Source organism: Phasianus colchicus, chromosome 1, assembly GCF_987193195.1.
Source record: "Phasianus colchicus chromosome 1, bPhaCol1.hap1.1, whole genome shotgun sequence".
Taxonomy (NCBI): Eukaryota; Metazoa; Chordata; class Aves; order Galliformes; family Phasianidae; genus Phasianus; species Phasianus colchicus.
This window is the reverse complement of record NC_143436.1, coordinates 93,582,914-93,600,111: the sequence shown is the minus strand read 5'-3', so window position 1 is coordinate 93,600,111 and position 17,198 is coordinate 93,582,914. Positions and strand designations below refer to the sequence as shown.

Genomic DNA, 17,198 nt, shown 5'->3' with positions numbered 1-17,198 from the left:
ACTCAACTTGGTGGAGGTGAGCTTTTGTTCTGCCTACAGCTGAGAGAAGCTGAAGAGATAGGAAACAAGATGTGAGCTGGAGAGGAAACTGAGTAATAGCCGGGATCAAGATATTAGTTCCTCCAGTGGGTCTTACTTATTACAGTCTCTGCTGACAGCCAGTAGAGAAGAGTGCAGACACATCCTTTGCACTGTACAAATGATTTCCATAAACTGTTGTAGAGGAAACATCTGTGGATGGGAAACATCCTGTAACAGATAATACACGGAAAGAGTAGTGAACTGACCTGCTGTATGCTTGCTTGTATTGTAAGTATAATGCACTGTCTCTGCACACACTTGCAGAGTTGTTGCTGTCTCTTCGCAGTTTTCCCCTAAAAAGTGATGTGATACAAACAGTTACCACTGCAACTTCCTGACTCTCAAACAGCACTGATGCCTCTTGTTTTACTTCTTTCTTCTCTTTATCTTTTATATACAGTCAAAGTATCGGCAGTGGAAGTCACCACACCAGAGGAGATATTTGTGGAGAATGAAACAGACGTAAAGCTTCCATGCACATTTACATCCGTGGAGGTGATCAGCAGTGCAGCATCTGTTTCTTGGAGTTTCCAACCAGAGGGAGCTGCAACTCGTATCTCAGTAAGGAATGGCTGTAGGGAACCTAGCGGGGGTGGAAGGCTGTGAAACTATGCAGAGGTTTTTTGCTTGGTTTTAAAGGCAGTAAATATAGATTGAAGCCTTCTTTCATGTGTCTTGTCTCCATCACTCTGATTTCAGTGTGGCTTTATTTTGTTGTTTAAGAGCTGCTTAGGAGCATTGCAACATGCTAGATTTTGGCAAAGGCCGTGGCATGCAGCAGCTCTAAAAGGTACTAGTAGCTTTTCAGTCAGAGGAGCAGTATGTTTGGGTGATAGCTGTATAGAGGAAGTAGATGAGTATCTGGGAATCTTAAAAATTATGTATCCTCTTGTACTTGGAAATGAACTGTGAAAGTGCTCGTAATCCAAATTACCACTATTATAGTATTATGTATACTACATGTTGCTTGTTTTCTGCATTTGTACTGCTTAATTTCCCTTTAAAAGGGTTTGTAGTATCAATCTTCTTAGTTTCAGAATGGACAACCTTCAGATCAAGGTAGGAACAGGTAAAAAAGATGGGAGGTGGCTTGGGTGGAAAGAGGACTGGCTTGTAACCAGTTTCTTCTGTGGAACAGGAACTCCTTTATAAAGAGGGCTGTAGAAAGAGGAAGTTGGAATATAGTCCTAGATTACTTTAACCATGCTCCAGAAGCTGAACTGCAGAGAACTCAGGATGAGTTTTAGTTGAGCTAAGATTGTTTCATTCTCTTTCGGAATGTGAAATAAAAAATGAATAATCTCCTATATTACAGCCTTGATCACTCTCTAAGGTTATGTCCAGTGCTTAAACATCCATATGTCTGAAAGCAGACCGCTGTCCTTTAGAGCTCTTCTACTGCTGTAACTTATAAATTTGGACAGGTATAATGAGAAAAGGTGCAGTTTCTCCTTAAAGGATTTTTTAATTCTGCTTTAAGGACTTAGCTGTCTTCTGATTTTTAGGTGACTATATTTAATCACCTTAAAGGTTTCTGGAACACAACTAGATGCACTCTGAATTGCTAGTGGGGAGTACTTTGGGAAACAGAGGGGAGGAAAGTATTGTCTGTTAATTAAGCTATACTGTGGTTGTGAGTCACACACAGCAACACACAAGATAGGAAACTTGGTATCCTTTTCCTGCTAGGTCAAGCAAGGTTTCCTTTGCCTGAAAGACAGATGGCTGTGATCCAGAACAGTTCTATACTTTAATTATCCTCAGTTTACTAATATTTTTCTCTTCTCCTCAGCTCTCTTTGTCTACCAAATCCTATGTCCTCAAAAATGGGAGAAAGGAAGAACAACAGAAAACCAAACCTTGCAGTCTATTATGATAGTATAATTGAGGTATAAGCCATAGCATTTCTTACATGATTAAGATGCAACAAGCCAAATTAATGTGGTGAGGCAGGAGGCAAAACAAAAGAAAAACATAAAAATCTGTAATACTAGCTGAGTATTATATAGTGAATTCTAGGATAATGCTGTAACAGCGAGAAAGTATAGTGTGTCCATAACATCTAATTGAATTGTTCTTTTCCTTTACTACAGTTTTTCTATTACTCTAATGGAAAGCCGTACACTGGAAAGGACATACCATTTAAAGACAGAGTCACTTGGGCTGGAGATCTTAACAAGAAAGATGCTTCTATCAGTATATCAAACATGCAGTTCCAGGACAATGGCACTTATATTTGTGACGTCAAGAACCCACCTGATATTGTTGTCAAACCAGGAGAAATCCGGCTTAGAGTTGTGGAGAAAGGTATTCATCCTCTGTGATTTTATTATACATTTTTTCCCTCTTCTGTACTTGTTTCACTTTTCTTGGGGGAAGGGGAACCATGTTTGTGTGTTTTTTTGTTTTTTTGGTTTTTTTTTTAGTTTTTATTTTAGTTTTAGAACCCATTAAGTATGTGTACTGCAGAATGTGGGGAGAGGGGGAGGGAGAAATCTGCCCTGAGCATCTACTGATAGACAATAAGATACTACTATCTTCTATGCAAAGGTGTTTGTGTTGGATGTGCACGTAATCTCTTTCACACAGATATTCTTATATTATCCATACTGACTCTAGCAAACTGACAAGGCTGGCTACTTTCAGTCATTTAATTCTGACTATTATTATTCAGTAACAGTTATCGCAGTTCAAGAGCACTTAGATTCCATATGTCAATTTGGCTCTTTATTTCCCCTGGCCACCTAAAACATATGGTTGTTCTACTAAGTTGGAGGTCAGCCAAGGTATGATAGTTCCTGCAAAGAAACAATTCTCACAGTGATCAGATTTCCAAATTTATATTTAATAAGACGACAAATGTTGAATTCATAAATGACAGTGCTGATACTGCTATTCCACTAGATTTTAATATGTTAGAGGAGATAATCATGTGTATTCCCTAGTTTAGAATGGTCCTGCTGCTATAAAAAGTATATTTACTCTGTGTACTATAGGCAAGGTCTACATCCACCTCTTCTACAGAGTAGCTCAAGTTGGATGAGACCTTTTGGAGGTTGCTTAGTGCTTTCTGTTTCATAGAATTTTGAAATGTATATATAATAAGTCAGTTTATTTTTCTTATACTGTACTAAAAATCTATGAAGAAGCAATAAAGCAATGACTGGTTTGGCAAAGACATTCTGTCTCAGCAAAGCCTGTTCATTTGAGTTAAAATCTGAAGACACTTCAGTACATTAATTCAGCTGATATTTTTTTGTCAGACTTGCATGCTGGCTTCAGTGAGATAAGGAAAAATGAAGCCTGAGGATCATCTGTGAACAATCAAATGGAGTTTAGTATACATGGATGGCTCTGCGTTTCATAGAATCATAGAATATCCCAAGTTGGGAGGAACCCACAGGGATCAGCAACTCCAACTCCTGACTCCACAGTGGATCATCCAAAAAATCAGACCCTATATCTGACGGTGTTGTCCAGACATTTCTTGAAGTCTGGCAGGCTCGGTACCACGACCACTGCCCTAGGGAGCCTGTTCCAGTCCCTGATCACCCTCTCAGTGAAGAATCTTTTCCTGATATCTAACTTGACCCACTCCTGACACAGCCCCATGCCGTTCCCTCTGGCCCTGTCGCTGTCACACAGAGCAGAGCTCAGCGCTGCCCCTCCGCTCCCTGTGAGGGGCTGCAGCTGCCATGAGGCCTCCCCTCAGCTCCTCTGCTCTGTGCTGAACCAACCAGGGGACCTCAGCTGTTCCTCGTGTGTCTTGCACTCTGTACCTTTACCTATCTTTGGTTACCCTCTTTTGGATACTCTCTAATAGTTTTATCTCCCTATTTGTACTGTGGTACCTAAAAGAGTGCTCTGTGCTCAAGTTGAGGCCACAATACTTTGTATCACATGGAGCAGGCTGCAACAATTCGGATTTTTTTGAACACCTGCAACACCTTTTCAGATTTTCAAACTGTGGGCCAATAGCTGTAGCTGTAATCCTGTTTTGCTTTCTGACTGTACATGAAAGTGCTACTCATGTAATAGGTTGTAGCACATCCAGATCTGAGCTCATCTCTACTTCTGTATTTTTTTTCATCTTTATATAAATTTACTTGTTCTGGATCATTTATCTGGTGTTGTAAATTATTCAAAGGCACTGTCATGGCTTAACCTGAGTAAGCAGTTCAGCAACTACACAGCTGCTTGGTTCCCTCCTCCCCCTGCAGGGGGAAAAGGGGAAGGAAATTAGGATGGCAAAAGTTAGAAAATTTGTGGTTTGATATCAAGACAGTTTCCTAAGAAAGAAGAAAAATAAAAGAGGGAAAAAGACAACCTGCAACTAAGCAAATAAACTCAAGCAATGCACAGTGCAGTTGTTCACCACTACCTGACCAATGCCTAGCCAGTCCCTGAGCACCAACAGTTCTCCTGGCCAAGTTCCCCCTGGTTTTGTTGTTGAGAATAACATTATATGGTACAGAATATTTTAACTGGTGGTGTCCTCTCCAGCTTCTTATGCTCCCCCAGTTGCCCCCTAGTAGGACAGTGAGAGAAACTGTTATAAAATCCATGACTCTGTGTAAGTACTGCTCAGCAACAACTGAAACATCACTGTGTTGTTACTACTGTTTTCATTACAAATGTAAAGCATTGCACCATACCAGCTACTGTGAAAAAACTACTCCAACCAAAATGAGGACAGTGTGCACCCCTTATTCCATGTCATTTATGTCATGTCTGGGTACTGTGCTTTCCAATGCATCCTGCAGCAGCTACTAACAGCTATTGGACTCTGTAATACACAGTAAGGCAAGTGCGCCCCATCCAAGCATGGAGGCCTGCATACTAGCAGCTGAGCAGCTCTAGCATCTATTTGGTCTCCACAATCCAATAAAATCTGTCATCATCTCAAATGCAATGCATCTAAGCAGCAAAGCATCACACAGCTGCTTGCTTGTTCTTCCTTGCCCAATGGATGGAGAAAGAGAATTGGGAAGCATGAAGGTGAAAGTTAGAAAGACAGCTTAATAAGAAAGGAAATCAACAACAGCAGCTAAAATAACCCAGTCCCACAAGTGATGCACCACACGATTGCTTAGTACCAGCCAATTGCTGCCCAGCCAGTCCACAAGCAATGACAGCACACCCAGCCATCTATGCAGTTTTATTGTTGAGTATGGCATCATATGTGCAGAGTATTCCTTTGATCTATGTGGGTCAGTTGCGCTGTGAATGTTCTATGTGGTCATGCATACTTCAAACGTTTAAATGATCTTAGACCATAGGTGCTTGGCTGGCCTTATATTTTGGTTTAGTCATCTGATATATTGCTGTTGTTGGCTCAGCTGCTCAAAATTGCCAAGCTAACTCTGCTGATTTTCATTGCAGTGCTTCCACAGCATTTGTTCAAACTGCTCCTTCAACTACATTGGAAGGACCCTGTTGGTGAGGAGAGAAGGAAGGCTGTTGTTATGTTAGCATATGTGAATCTAGGAAGCACTACTAGTCAAAGCCTAAATTGTATGAATTTGTTGGCAATTCCAAGTCCTCTACATTAGGTTGTCCCCTACCTGTAACAGGAAGTTACTTAAAACAGTGCTTGACGCAGCTTGTCCATCTTTGATCTGAACTCTCATGAGAAGAAAATTAGAATTGTTTTATGGAAATTGTAATATTTACCTTCACTTGAAAGCTTCAGTTTTATGAAATAGGGAAGAAACTAATCCTACTACCACATTTTCAGAGAAAATGGGATGCTTTGAATTAAGATGATTTTTAGTGAAAAACATCCCTTGAAAGACTGACTTTTTGACTTATACTAAACCATGAATTTACACATCAGCTTTGAAAGCTAACGCTTAGGTATGTAGCTGGGACTATCTTTTACAATGAAATCATTGACTGCTCTGCAAACATTTATGGGGAATTCATGTAAGTGCAGTACTGAAGAACATCAGAAAAGAAGGGATAGAAGGCATAATTCTACAAGTAAGCTATGTGGTCATGAAATTGTGTAAGCTTTTCTGTCGCCTGTAGGACTGTGTTCTGAAAGGCAGTAAAGCCTCTAGGTTCACATGCAAACAGTTGCACTCTTGCAGCCTTTTAAAAATTCTGTCAACAGAACTTCTGTCTTTGATCCAAATCCAGCCAACTGAATCAAAGAAGCAACAAATCTGCCAGGTTAGATGATGTCATCATTTTAATATCACTTTTTTCAGCAGATAACACTATAGCTTTAGATTACTACTTTCTTGTTATGAAGGTGTTGTTTTTGCTTTATTTTTGCCCCTTGACAAGGAGGTGGTCTGCTAACAGAAATACATGTCTCTCTTGATACTTCTGCAAACAAAAAAATTATCCCCTGGAAAGGGGAAGAAAAACAAAAACTGAACTCCCACTTCTTAAATGCCTCAAAATAAATATGTTTATCTTTGCACGAGGCTGGAAAGCATTATTATTTGTAAGACTCTTCTCCTTCGTGGCAGATGGATCTTTGGGTTACCAGAAGGTTCGTAAAAGAAAGGATATCTTCTATGTTGTGGCACTTACGTCTTCATCTTTAATTTCTTTCTAAGACTTGTTACAAACTGGCATCAAACACTGGAGAAAGCTAGGAAAGCTGCTGATAGGATATTCAGTCAAATGGTGGTATGTAGCAATTGGACAGATCAATACAAAGGGAAAGGCATTACAGCAAAGGTGTGATGACACCTGGCACAATAGAGAGGTGCTATAAAGGAAGGAAAGAAGACTTCTCACCCTTATCAGAAGATTCTAGGCTCACAGGGGAAAACTTCTCCAAGAAGCAAACCTTCCCCTGTGGCAGTCAACCTTTAAATGAAATCTCAGAAAGGTGCAGCCAGGCTCCACCCCTTCTGGTCACACAGCTGGATTGCCTTCACCTGTGCTCCCAGGGCTGACCAGGTCCTTTCCCTGGGTGATCAATCAGTGGTTTAGGCTGTGACTCAACAGTTACCATACAGGGTATCATCAGTAAAACAGCTAGAGATCATGTAGCCCTTTTCTTGGAAGTCATAATGAACAATACTAAATGTTGTGTGTTGCCCTTGCATCATCAGGGTACTGTATTGTGCTATTCCCTTCTATACAGGTGTGTCAAAATGGAATTGATCTACATACTGTAAACTTGTTGGGAATGCTTTGTTTAAGCATGCGATGTGGTCCTCACTGGAACAAATCCAGCAAGGAGGGACTGGCCCACCTTTCGAATGGATTATTTAGCCTGCAAAAAAGACGAAAGACTCAGGGAGATCTTACCAATGATTATTAACATCTAGTGAGAGAAAGTATCTACAGAAGACTGAGCCACGATCTTTAGTGGTGCCCAGAGACAGGAGAAGCAGCAATGAACACATTTGCCAACACGATAAATTCTGTCTCAACATAGGAAAACACATTTTTGCTATAAATGTGGTTGAGCACTGGAATGGACTGATAGGGAGATTGTGAAGCCTCCATCCTTGGAGATAGTGAAAACCCAACTGGAGAGGGTACAGAGAAGGCTGCATAAGCTGACCCTTCTTGGACCTGGGCATTGGCCTAGATGATCTTGAGACATCTGTTCCAACCTCAGTGATTCTGTGGTGGTCAGATCCAAGTGTCTGAGATGGATTTTCTATGTAATATGTCATACCTGTTGCATCTTATGCCAATTCACTGGAATTTGGTGCAGGTAGCTAGCATAGGAATGGATTCTGGTAAGAAGGCTTCCAATTGAAGATGTTCATTGCATTAAGCAAGATGAGAGGGAGAATGTTGTTTGCAAATGAAAAAAGATATAATGGTGCTTTGTGTATTCTTTCTCTTGTAAATCTTTTGTACTCATTCTCTGATTGGCTTTTATTTCTGGCTGCTCTTTCTTGGCCTCCCCTTCCCCCAAATTGTACTGGGGAAAACGTGAGTAAAGCAATACTGTGTTCCTGTAAGCATATTGCTAATAACTTTCAATGAACCTGACTTAAGAAGGAGAAGAATGACTCTATAAAAATGTATAGAGATGTATCTGAGACACCAGAAGCATGTATAAATGCTCTTAGAGTGATCGTGGGTAGTAATTGGGCTGTCTGCTGCATGCTACCCAGAGAACACCCAGCATTCAGCACTCCTAATTGATCAGTGATGTGCAAAGTGCTTTCAGTATGCCTGCATTTTCCTTTTGACCTCACTGAGAGTTACCAGATGAACATAACTTTTTTTCTCAAGTAGAAAATAAGATAGGATTATTGTCATTATCACTTGTGTTCCTTCACATGTAAAAAATTCTCTATATAAAGTCCCTTCTGAAGGATGGTAACTTAAAGAATGCTCTTGGTGTCTGATTTGTTCATACATTATTCTGCTAGCTGCCTGCTATTGCTACCATTTAGGCCGCATGTTTTAATTCCTGGGTATGACATTAGTGCTTCTGCTGTAAAAGAATCCAAGGTCAAGAACATGTGTCATTTACACTTCTGTTATTCAGGGAATGCAGAAGAGTTGAATGTTTTCTCCCTTCTCTCCCCAGACAGCCTGCCTGCGTTCCCCATTGCCATGGTGGCAGGGATAGTCATCGGTACGGTTACAGGTCTCACACTGCTCATCTCTATTGTCGTGTGTCTTGTTATGAGAAAGAACAACTCTAAAAAACGTTACTCTGGGTAAGAGATCTCTCTCCTCACCTGTGAATGATGTGAGGAACAGCAGTAGGATCAGAGGGGGGACTTAGAGGGGGGTAGGAGTTGGGTCAGCCAGGGCTTGGCAACCATGGCTGGAGATAGGGTATGGCCATGTGTTAGACTGATCATCTGTCTATAACGGTTATCTTTTTTGCTGTGCTTGAAAAGACCTACTGAGCATGAGTTACACTTGAAAATCACTAAATGTAAACTGTTGATCCCCTGCCACAAACTTTTATGCCCTCTGAACACTTAATTGAAGATCCCCTGGCTGCTTTGTTCCCCTTTCCTAGTTCCTCATCTCTCTACCCTCCCCTTTCCCAGAGGAAAACTGCCGCACATGCAATTTTAAGAAACAATCTGTTGAGATTAAGACTGAATTTTTCAATTTCCAGTGTTACACTCCTGAGCCTGGAGTACACTTGGCAACATTGCGTTCATCACCACTCTAATAAGGAAGGAAGGACTGGCCACTTCAAATCCGTTCTCATTCGCTGTTTGTTTCTAGTTAACTGTTGCCATCCCTGAAAAGTTTTTTTTTGTGTTAGAATATCTCCAAAATGAAGATAGATCTTTTGAGGTGGTAATAAAAGAAAGCAACAAGACGTGATAAAAGCAGACTTGAGTCCTGCGGTGATGGAGCTTGTTGGGGGTTTCTCGTTTCTCCTTCTCTAACTAGCTGGTTATTTCTCTAAGAAAGGATGAAAATTGTCTTTAATCTTAGAAATGAAATCACAGTTAATAACTTTTTTCTGTTCTTTCCCCAACAAATATTCCTGCTTCCTGCAGGTTCTTTTGGTTGCCTGTAGGGTGGAAGAAAACAGCTCAAAAAATAAACTCGTGGAGATTTCTAAATTGAGCTTTAACTTGTCCTTTTCTCAGTTGGAGAGCTTAGAGAAAGTGAATTGGCTTTTCCCAACAGTAAAGCCAAGTGCAGTGAAGGCAGTGGTATGTGCTCAAAATTGTGAGGAAAGTCTGCTTTCCACTTTCTGCATGCGTCCTTCCCCTGAAAACTGAGGAGTGTCATACACCAAAAGTGCACATGAGATGGTCCACATGCTTTGCTTCTGAGTGACCCTGCTGTTCAATGTCCTCCTGCTGAAGGATATGTGCTGGAGCTGAGCCTGGAAAAATACCTTATGTGCTGTAATTTCTTGCAGTAGATTTAACTACTCTCTCAGGGAAGTAATCTCTGAAGACTAGATACTGCTTTTGGTGACCATGCCAGCTCTGCATGACATGCTAAGAGAAATCAAATGTGCTGTGACCCCCTTCAAACTTACAGACTTTCTTCTCCATGACACTAACCTAGTGAGTGGTGGTGGTGGTGAGATGCACTTACTCTTAGATAACAACTCTGCCTTGAACTGAGGTGGGCTGGGGCACTGCATGGCCACAGTTTCCGTTCATGATCTGACTTTGGTGTTTTTTTGTTTTTTGTTTTTATTTTTCCTTTCTGCCTTGGTGTGCTGGGATCGGATCCTGCTTATCTTCCTCTCCTTACAGAGATCCTGATATAGACGCCAGATTGGGAATGTAGCAGGGCTGGGTCTTCTCTTCCAGTCCCACTAGACACCATGGTAACTAATCAAGTTGGTGGTTGCTGTTAATACCTGTGTGTATGTGTACACATTTCCTCTTCTTTTGCTGACTAACCAGCTGCTCTATGCTCACATAACTCCACTGTAATTTGTGCTGGAATCTGTTGGCAAAGGGATGATGCATTTCACTGGATGCTTGGGTTTCATTGTCTCATGTCTAGCTGGGGTGGGATTGCTTCTTCTCTCAAATGGTGTCCCTCCATCTCTTCCCGCAGTGAACTTGCCAGTGCATTAACTAAAGCAAAAGAAAGTCCTTTCTGTGTCAGGATAAAAACAAATTCCCTGTTAAGTGTTCTTGTGGCTCAGAGCTTTGCCACTTGAAAACTTACAGTTGCAGTGATCTACGTGCTCAAAAAGAAATTATAACTTTTAGCTAGTATGGATCTTAGGAATTCTGTGAATAAAGCAAACAATTCATGGTTATGTCATCTTGGTCACAGAAGAGCTTCTCTGTCTCTCAGATAGAGTAGAAATCCCTTGCTATGGTGACTGAGTTTTCAGTCTTTTCCTCCTTCTCCTTCTCCTTCTCCTTCTCCTTCTCCTTCTCCTTCTCCTTCTCCTTCTCCTTCTCCTTCTCCTTCTCCTTCTCCTTCTCCTTTCCCTTCTCCTTTCCTTTCTCCTTTCCCTTCTCCTTTCCCTTTCCCTTCTCCTTTCCCTTCTCCTTCTCCTTTCCCTTCTCCTTTCCCTTCTCCTTTCCCTTCCCCTTTCCCCTTTCCCTTCCCCTTTCCCCTTTCCTCTTTCCCCTTTCCCCTTTCCCCTTTCCCCCTTTCCCCCTTTCCCCCTTCCCCCTTTCCCCCTTTTTCCCTTCCCCCTTCCCCCTTCCCCCTTCCCTTCCCTTCCCTTCCCTTCCCTTCTTTTTTTTTTACTGCATGTTTGCAGAGCTAAATCTTCTATAGCAAGACTTACCAAAGAATAAAGTACAATTGCCCTGTGAAGAGCTGGTCTGCTAATGTCACAGTCCTCATTTGTTTGTTTCTATATTTGCTTTGTACACTGTCTTCCTTCAAAGATTGTGAGGAAAGGATGCCAAGAGGGTTGTGGTAGCAAAGGCAGCTCATGTGTAGCAATCAGGGAGGCAGACAGTTTTCTTTCTTGGGTGGATGGGTAACAGAAGATAGGTCTAGCATTAGAAACACAGTACTGCACTATCCAGAAGCTACTGAGCTTAACTGTGAAGGCTCATATACTTATTTCTGTGGTATTCATTTCTCTGTCTGTTGTTGGCTTGTTTTCTTTTCAGTCCTGCTCTAAGTGAATGAAAAGAAGCAAGCATCAAGTGAAAACTAGCAACCTTATTTTATAGATGCTAGTTCTTACCAAAAGACACTTTTCTGAGTTTTCAAACAAGATTTGCCAATTTAGATATTCAAGTAGCCGTATCTGGGCACATGGCATACATGTGACTTGTAACTCTTAAAGTAATCACTTCAGGGACTATTGTCTCTTGTGAGTGGGCAGAATTATTTTGGAACCAGTGTCCAAAGAAAAGCAAGGGAACTAATGTGGTGCTCAGTAGGAAGTACCGTGGGTGGTATGGAGAGCTGGTGGCTCTTGCAAGTTTTCACTTTTACTGTGGCAGTGGTATCATGCTTGCTTCAGTAACTGGGCTACTTAGCTAGTAGTTAGAAGATAGCTGTTGTTTATCACTGCTAACTGAGTCTGAAACCTATTTGAAGAAAACATATAGGTATGTGGGCTGTAAAGTTTCAGACTGACTGGCTTGAATGAGAATATCTAGGGAGCAAGAATTTTGGAGGAGCTGTTGTCCAGTGTTAGCAGTTATCTCTTCATGTCACTCACCAGTGAGACTAGGAGAAGGGACAGAGGAATGACTAGGGAGAGGTGGAGAATTGTGTGTGTTTATTACAGAATCCATTATGTTCACTTTTACTTTGGCGTAGTCTGCCATTTTCATCTTGCCATCACTCGTTTTTTGTTTTTTGTTCTTTCTTTTGTTTGTTTGTGCCTCTTGAACATTGTCGTGCAAACTCTGCTCTGCCACCTCGTCAGCTGCGGTACATCTGAGAGCTTGATGTCACCAGTTAAGCAGGCTCCGCAGAAGTCGCCCTCCGACACAGAGGGTCTGGTAAACAGCGTACCCGCCAGATCACACCAGGTAAACTGCTTCCTGCTGCTTTCTGAAGCAGGATCCTCCTGGAGTGTGGGGGAGATGGTATGGAAAAGCTGGAGGCAGGGTGGGACGTGTGAGTTAGGCGCTGTCCGTTAAGGTGAGGAGGGCAGGGGGTATCTGAGCTGGGTGAGAGATGGGCAGTAAGCTGGGACCAGTGAACTCTTCTCTTGAAGATGTGCATTTGAAAGGGTAACATTCTGATATTAGTTGAGGTAGTTTTTTTGCCCTTTGTGTACTAATGTATGAAAAACATGGTTTTTATCTTCTGTGTTAGCATACACAGCTGGTATCACAGAATCACAGAATGGCCAGGCTTGGAAGGGACCTCAAGGATCATGAATCTCCAACCCCCCTGCCACAGGCAGGGCCACCAGCCTCCTCATTTAATGCTAGACCAGGCAGCCCAGGGCCCCATCCAGTCTGGCCTTGAACACTTCCAGGGACGGGGCATCCACAACCTCTCTGGGCATGTGGAGTTGGTAGCAGGTAGCTGTTTAGTGTAGAGGTAACATTGTCTACTAGATATGTAATACCCATCAGAACTGCCTAATCTGCTCTACCATTGTGCTAGGAAGGAATTTTACTTAGTCTCTCATTGCTCTGAAGTGCTCTAAGTGGCATCTACTTCCTTTACATGACAATGAACCAAACGCTCACCAAAGGTGATCAGTCTGAAGTTGGCTCTTGCTGCTGAGATTTCTTTTCTGCTGAACCACTTGGCTTTTGTGGGCTTGAAATTAGGAAACTTTGTCTTGTTCTTGTTGGTGCTGGTGAACACTGATTTTTCTGTGTTCCCACTGATTTTGAAGGAAAGGTGGTGGCTCTTACTCAGAGTAAACATCCCATGAGAAAGCAGTCAAAAGGGAGAGGGCATGCATCAAACAGGGATTCAATGCAATATATGATTATCTCTGTACAGGATTTTCTTATTTGCAAGCTGTTTCTTACCTCTTGTGTATGTTCAGCAATTTTCCCATGAGATACGGATCCTGTGTGATTTTAAGTCAAAAAGGGACTTTTTCTTAATGTCATCTTGCAGCAAGTGTCTACAGAGTAGTGTGTAAACTTGGAGAAGTCTTAAAATCAATGTTGACACCTAATTTCTTGACAAAGTAACAGAGATGTGTGTTAATACTACAGGGGAAAAAATACAGCGCTAAGTGAGCTGGATAAGGTGAAGATCTCCACTCTGTTGGCCTTACAGTCTGTTTGTGAAGTGCATTTTATTCTTGACAGGTGCCGTACTTCCAGAACACAGAGTTTTATTATGCAGACATAGTGACTTTAGAGAACAGTTAATCTCTGAACCGAAGGCAATATAATCAAATAGAAAGCTTTAAAAATGGTTCAGATTTTGACTGGAATGGACTGGAGTGGTTAATAAGAGCCTGCCTTTAAAATCTAGATAAAACTTGTCTTGTTTTGTTAATGTTCATTTGATTGACTCAATTCTACTTGTTTTCACCGTTTCTTCCTTCTCAGTAGGTATGTTCTGTCCTGTCAGATTTGTGTATAGTGTTTCTTTGCCTTGCCATCTTCTGCAGTGACTCATACTCTAACATGACTGTTATTTGGATGAGGTAGAAAAGCATTTCTGGTGAGACAGGAACTAAATGCATTGTTTGGATGAATGTCCTTGTTGAGCTAGTTGGGTTGCAGCAAGCAAACTGAAAAGCAGATGTATGTTGTCTGAAAATATGCTAACTCCAAGGTGGTTCCCATAGATTTTCCTGCATGCTTAGTGTCCTTTAAAAGTTTTCTAGTGATCATCAGCCCTTGCATTTTCCTAGCAAGGGCTGGCCTTTTTTTGTAATTGATCTTTTTTTTTTTTTCTTCTCTCTCTTTATGTTAGGGAAGCATTTTCTGGTGGAATGAAAGGTTAAAGTACCATGTTAGCTTCACCCTGATGGAGCTCCAGAAGCATGTTGCAATAGTTTCTGAAGTATGCTAGTGAAACTGGTTACTTTTCAGCTGCAGTGAGGTGGTACTGAGTATACATGGGAGACACATGTGGAGCACATTGAATTAGACTAGAAAATCAGCTGGCAACAAATCAAATAAGTGGAGCATTGTAATAAATCCTTGCTCCTTCTTTTCTGTTTTAGTTAGTATTTCATTTCTTTGGGTGATGATGAATATATCTAGACAATAGCTTGATTTGGATCAGGTGACCACACCAGTCAGCCCCATCATCTTCATCTGATATTCTGGTTGCAGCAAGATAATTATATTTAACCTGGCATAAAATAATAGTGGTGATAAGATAACTGATCCAAAGTTAACTCCTGTGGTAGAAAATTGACCCATCAGGATTTTTTTGAGCAAACTTGAGATGTCATATTGAGTACTTTATGCAGTTGTAGATTTTTTTGAACTCATACAAGGTGCCATGGAGTGTAATTTACCATTTCCTTTAACTATGACTTCAGGCAGGTGAGAATTCCTAATTGCTTACAAATAAATCTTAGGCTCACTTTTCCTTAACATTTTTATAGACACTAAGCCTTAATTGGATTTAATAACATAAGCCAAATATAGTTTCAGAGACCAGAACAACGTGAGAGCCAATAGTGCTGAAAAAAAACCCAAGAGTTTTTTTAACCAAACTCTAAAATTCATCTTTCCTAAGACATAAATATCTTTTTTATATCATTTATTTAATCTTTTATTTATATTCAGCATTTTATGTTTACATAAAAATATTCTTCCTTTTTTCCTCCCCTTCCTGTAATATTTTTCTTTGTAACTTGGGAAGTGCTTTTCCTAGAAGGCAGACATTTTGGCTTTATATTGCTTCTGAAGGAAAACAAGGCATTTAGCAGGTGCATGCTTTGCCGTTGTGTTGGAAGGAAAACAGCTGTGCAGAAGTTTACCTATGGTCCTTCAAGGATTTTGTTTTCTGAATAGAAGGTATCTTCTTATCTTTGGCCTCTAATTCCTTTGGAAGATAAATGAATTGGAGAGTGGCGACTGGGAGAAGTATCTGTGAAAGCTTCTTCTCTCTTGAAACTAAGGGAAACAGAAATGGAGTTAAATGAATGAAATCATTTTGAGGCAAAAATAGCTAGAAGACCCTGAATCAAACAGAAAGATCCATCCTTGTAATTTTTGCCCTCTTCCCTCTGCCCAACAAAACAGTCACCTTCTCTCCTGTGCGGGTAATGTTTTCATGTGATCTCTCCACTTAGAGCACCTGGTAGGCGGCCACAGCCTTCTGCTCTGTGTTTATTTCAATTGTGGCATGCAGAATGGGAGCTGCAGGTCAGAGCTTTCATAGAGCTCCCATCTTTACCTTGTCAGCATTCCAGGTCACAGTCCTATTCTTGGCTCATCTGGAATAGCTACAGCTTGCTTTCCTGCGGCTGTGTTTTGGATGATGTGCTTTAGGAAAGGGCTGGTGTATTTGCATGCTCTGCTGAAAGACAGTACTTCAGTGTCCTCCACTCCAGCAAATAGAACAAAGGTGTGTGGCTGTGCTGCAGTCTTTTGTAGGGAAAGCCTGGCAATAACTGTCAGTGCTGGGTCATACTGAGCAGATTGACACAAGAAGGTACCGAGCATACGGGATGTGTGAAGCTGTAGGATCACTGATTATCCCAACCTGGAGTGGACCTACAAGAATCATCAACTCCAGCTCCAGGCTCCACACAGCACCACCCAAAATTCAAACCCTATGTCCAAGAATGTTATTCAGATGCTTCTTGAACTCCGGCAGTCGTGGCCATGCCCACCGCCCTCTGGTGCAGCACCTGTCCCAACCCCCAGCTGCCCTCCCCTGACGCAGCCCCATGCCGTTCCCTCAGGCCCTGTCGCTGTCACACAGAGCAGAGCTCAGCGCTGCCCCTCTGCTCCCTCTGAGGAGCTGCAGCCGCCATCAGGCCGCCCCTCAGCTCCTCTGCTCTGCGCTGAACCAACCAGGGGACTTCAGCAGCTCCTAATACACCAGACCCTGCCCCATCTTCAGAGTCCTCGTTTGGATGCTTTCTATTATTTTATGCCCTTCTGGAGTGATGGTCTTAAGTAGTTCTCTTGTTTGTGGGTCTGCATCATGCCTTGGGTTGGTTTGTAGCAAAGGGGAACCTTGGTAGCCCAACTGACCAAGGATTCAATTCTTTTTTTAAAACTCTGAGCTAGGTTGGTTTGAAAGTGAGGTAAGAATTTTGCATTACTGAACAATTTTAGTATTTTCTGACTCACTGCTGTGTAAACCTTGATCCCATCATTTGCTTGGCCAGTGACTGTGGTGTCCTGAGGTGGCTGCAGGTTTGTTCTCTCCTTAGTTATCTGAGTGGTACAGCTGTGCTGAGATTTACAGGACATGGCAGTACATTTACTACTCGGTTATCTACTGGTAAATCTGTAGCATAGTTTCTCCTCTAAAATATTGAATCTGGCATGCATCTGACTAAGCCAAGTATGTTTCTTCTCTCTACAACATCTAAAAATTGCTGCTTTTCACAACAAATGATTCTAGATTTAGCTTTTCTTTGAGAGAGCAAGCAGCCTTAATGGTATTAAAGGGAGGAAATTTTTTGCACACTCCTGGTATGATAAAGGTGGCAGACTAGAGACTCATTTATAGGTGAGGGCTCATTCCACTTGCTTCACAGTGTCGCTAATAGTCATAAAAGCTGTGTGGTTCTTGCTGTAGCCCCTGCTGAAGGGAGGGACAATATGACCCATTCTGAACAATACTGATTGTGTTCTTTGTTCTCT

At 41.6% G+C, this 17,198-nt stretch overlaps 1 protein-coding gene across 6 annotated transcripts in view; it reads left to right on the top strand.

The window, feature by feature from the left end:
* MPZL1 (myelin protein zero like 1) overlaps positions 1-17,198 on the top strand; it is a 36,885-nt gene that overhangs the window by 14,783 nt on the left and 4,904 nt on the right. The window contains exons 2-6 of one of the 6 annotated variants that reach the window (XM_090152589.1): positions 482-642; positions 2,175-2,388; positions 8,600-8,732; positions 10,257-10,330; positions 12,362-12,467. In XM_090152589.1, coding sequence (XP_090008715.1) covers positions 482-642; positions 2,175-2,388; positions 8,600-8,732; positions 10,257-10,290 — 542 coding nt within the window. In that variant the 3' untranslated portion in view covers positions 10,291-10,330; positions 12,362-12,467. Of the gene's footprint in view, positions 1-481; positions 643-2,174; positions 2,389-8,599; positions 8,733-9,145; positions 12,312-12,361; position 17,198 lie in introns of those variants that run through there. The other 5 variants (XM_031612691.2, XM_090152585.1, XM_031612690.2 and 2 more) reach the window with 5 other exon arrangements.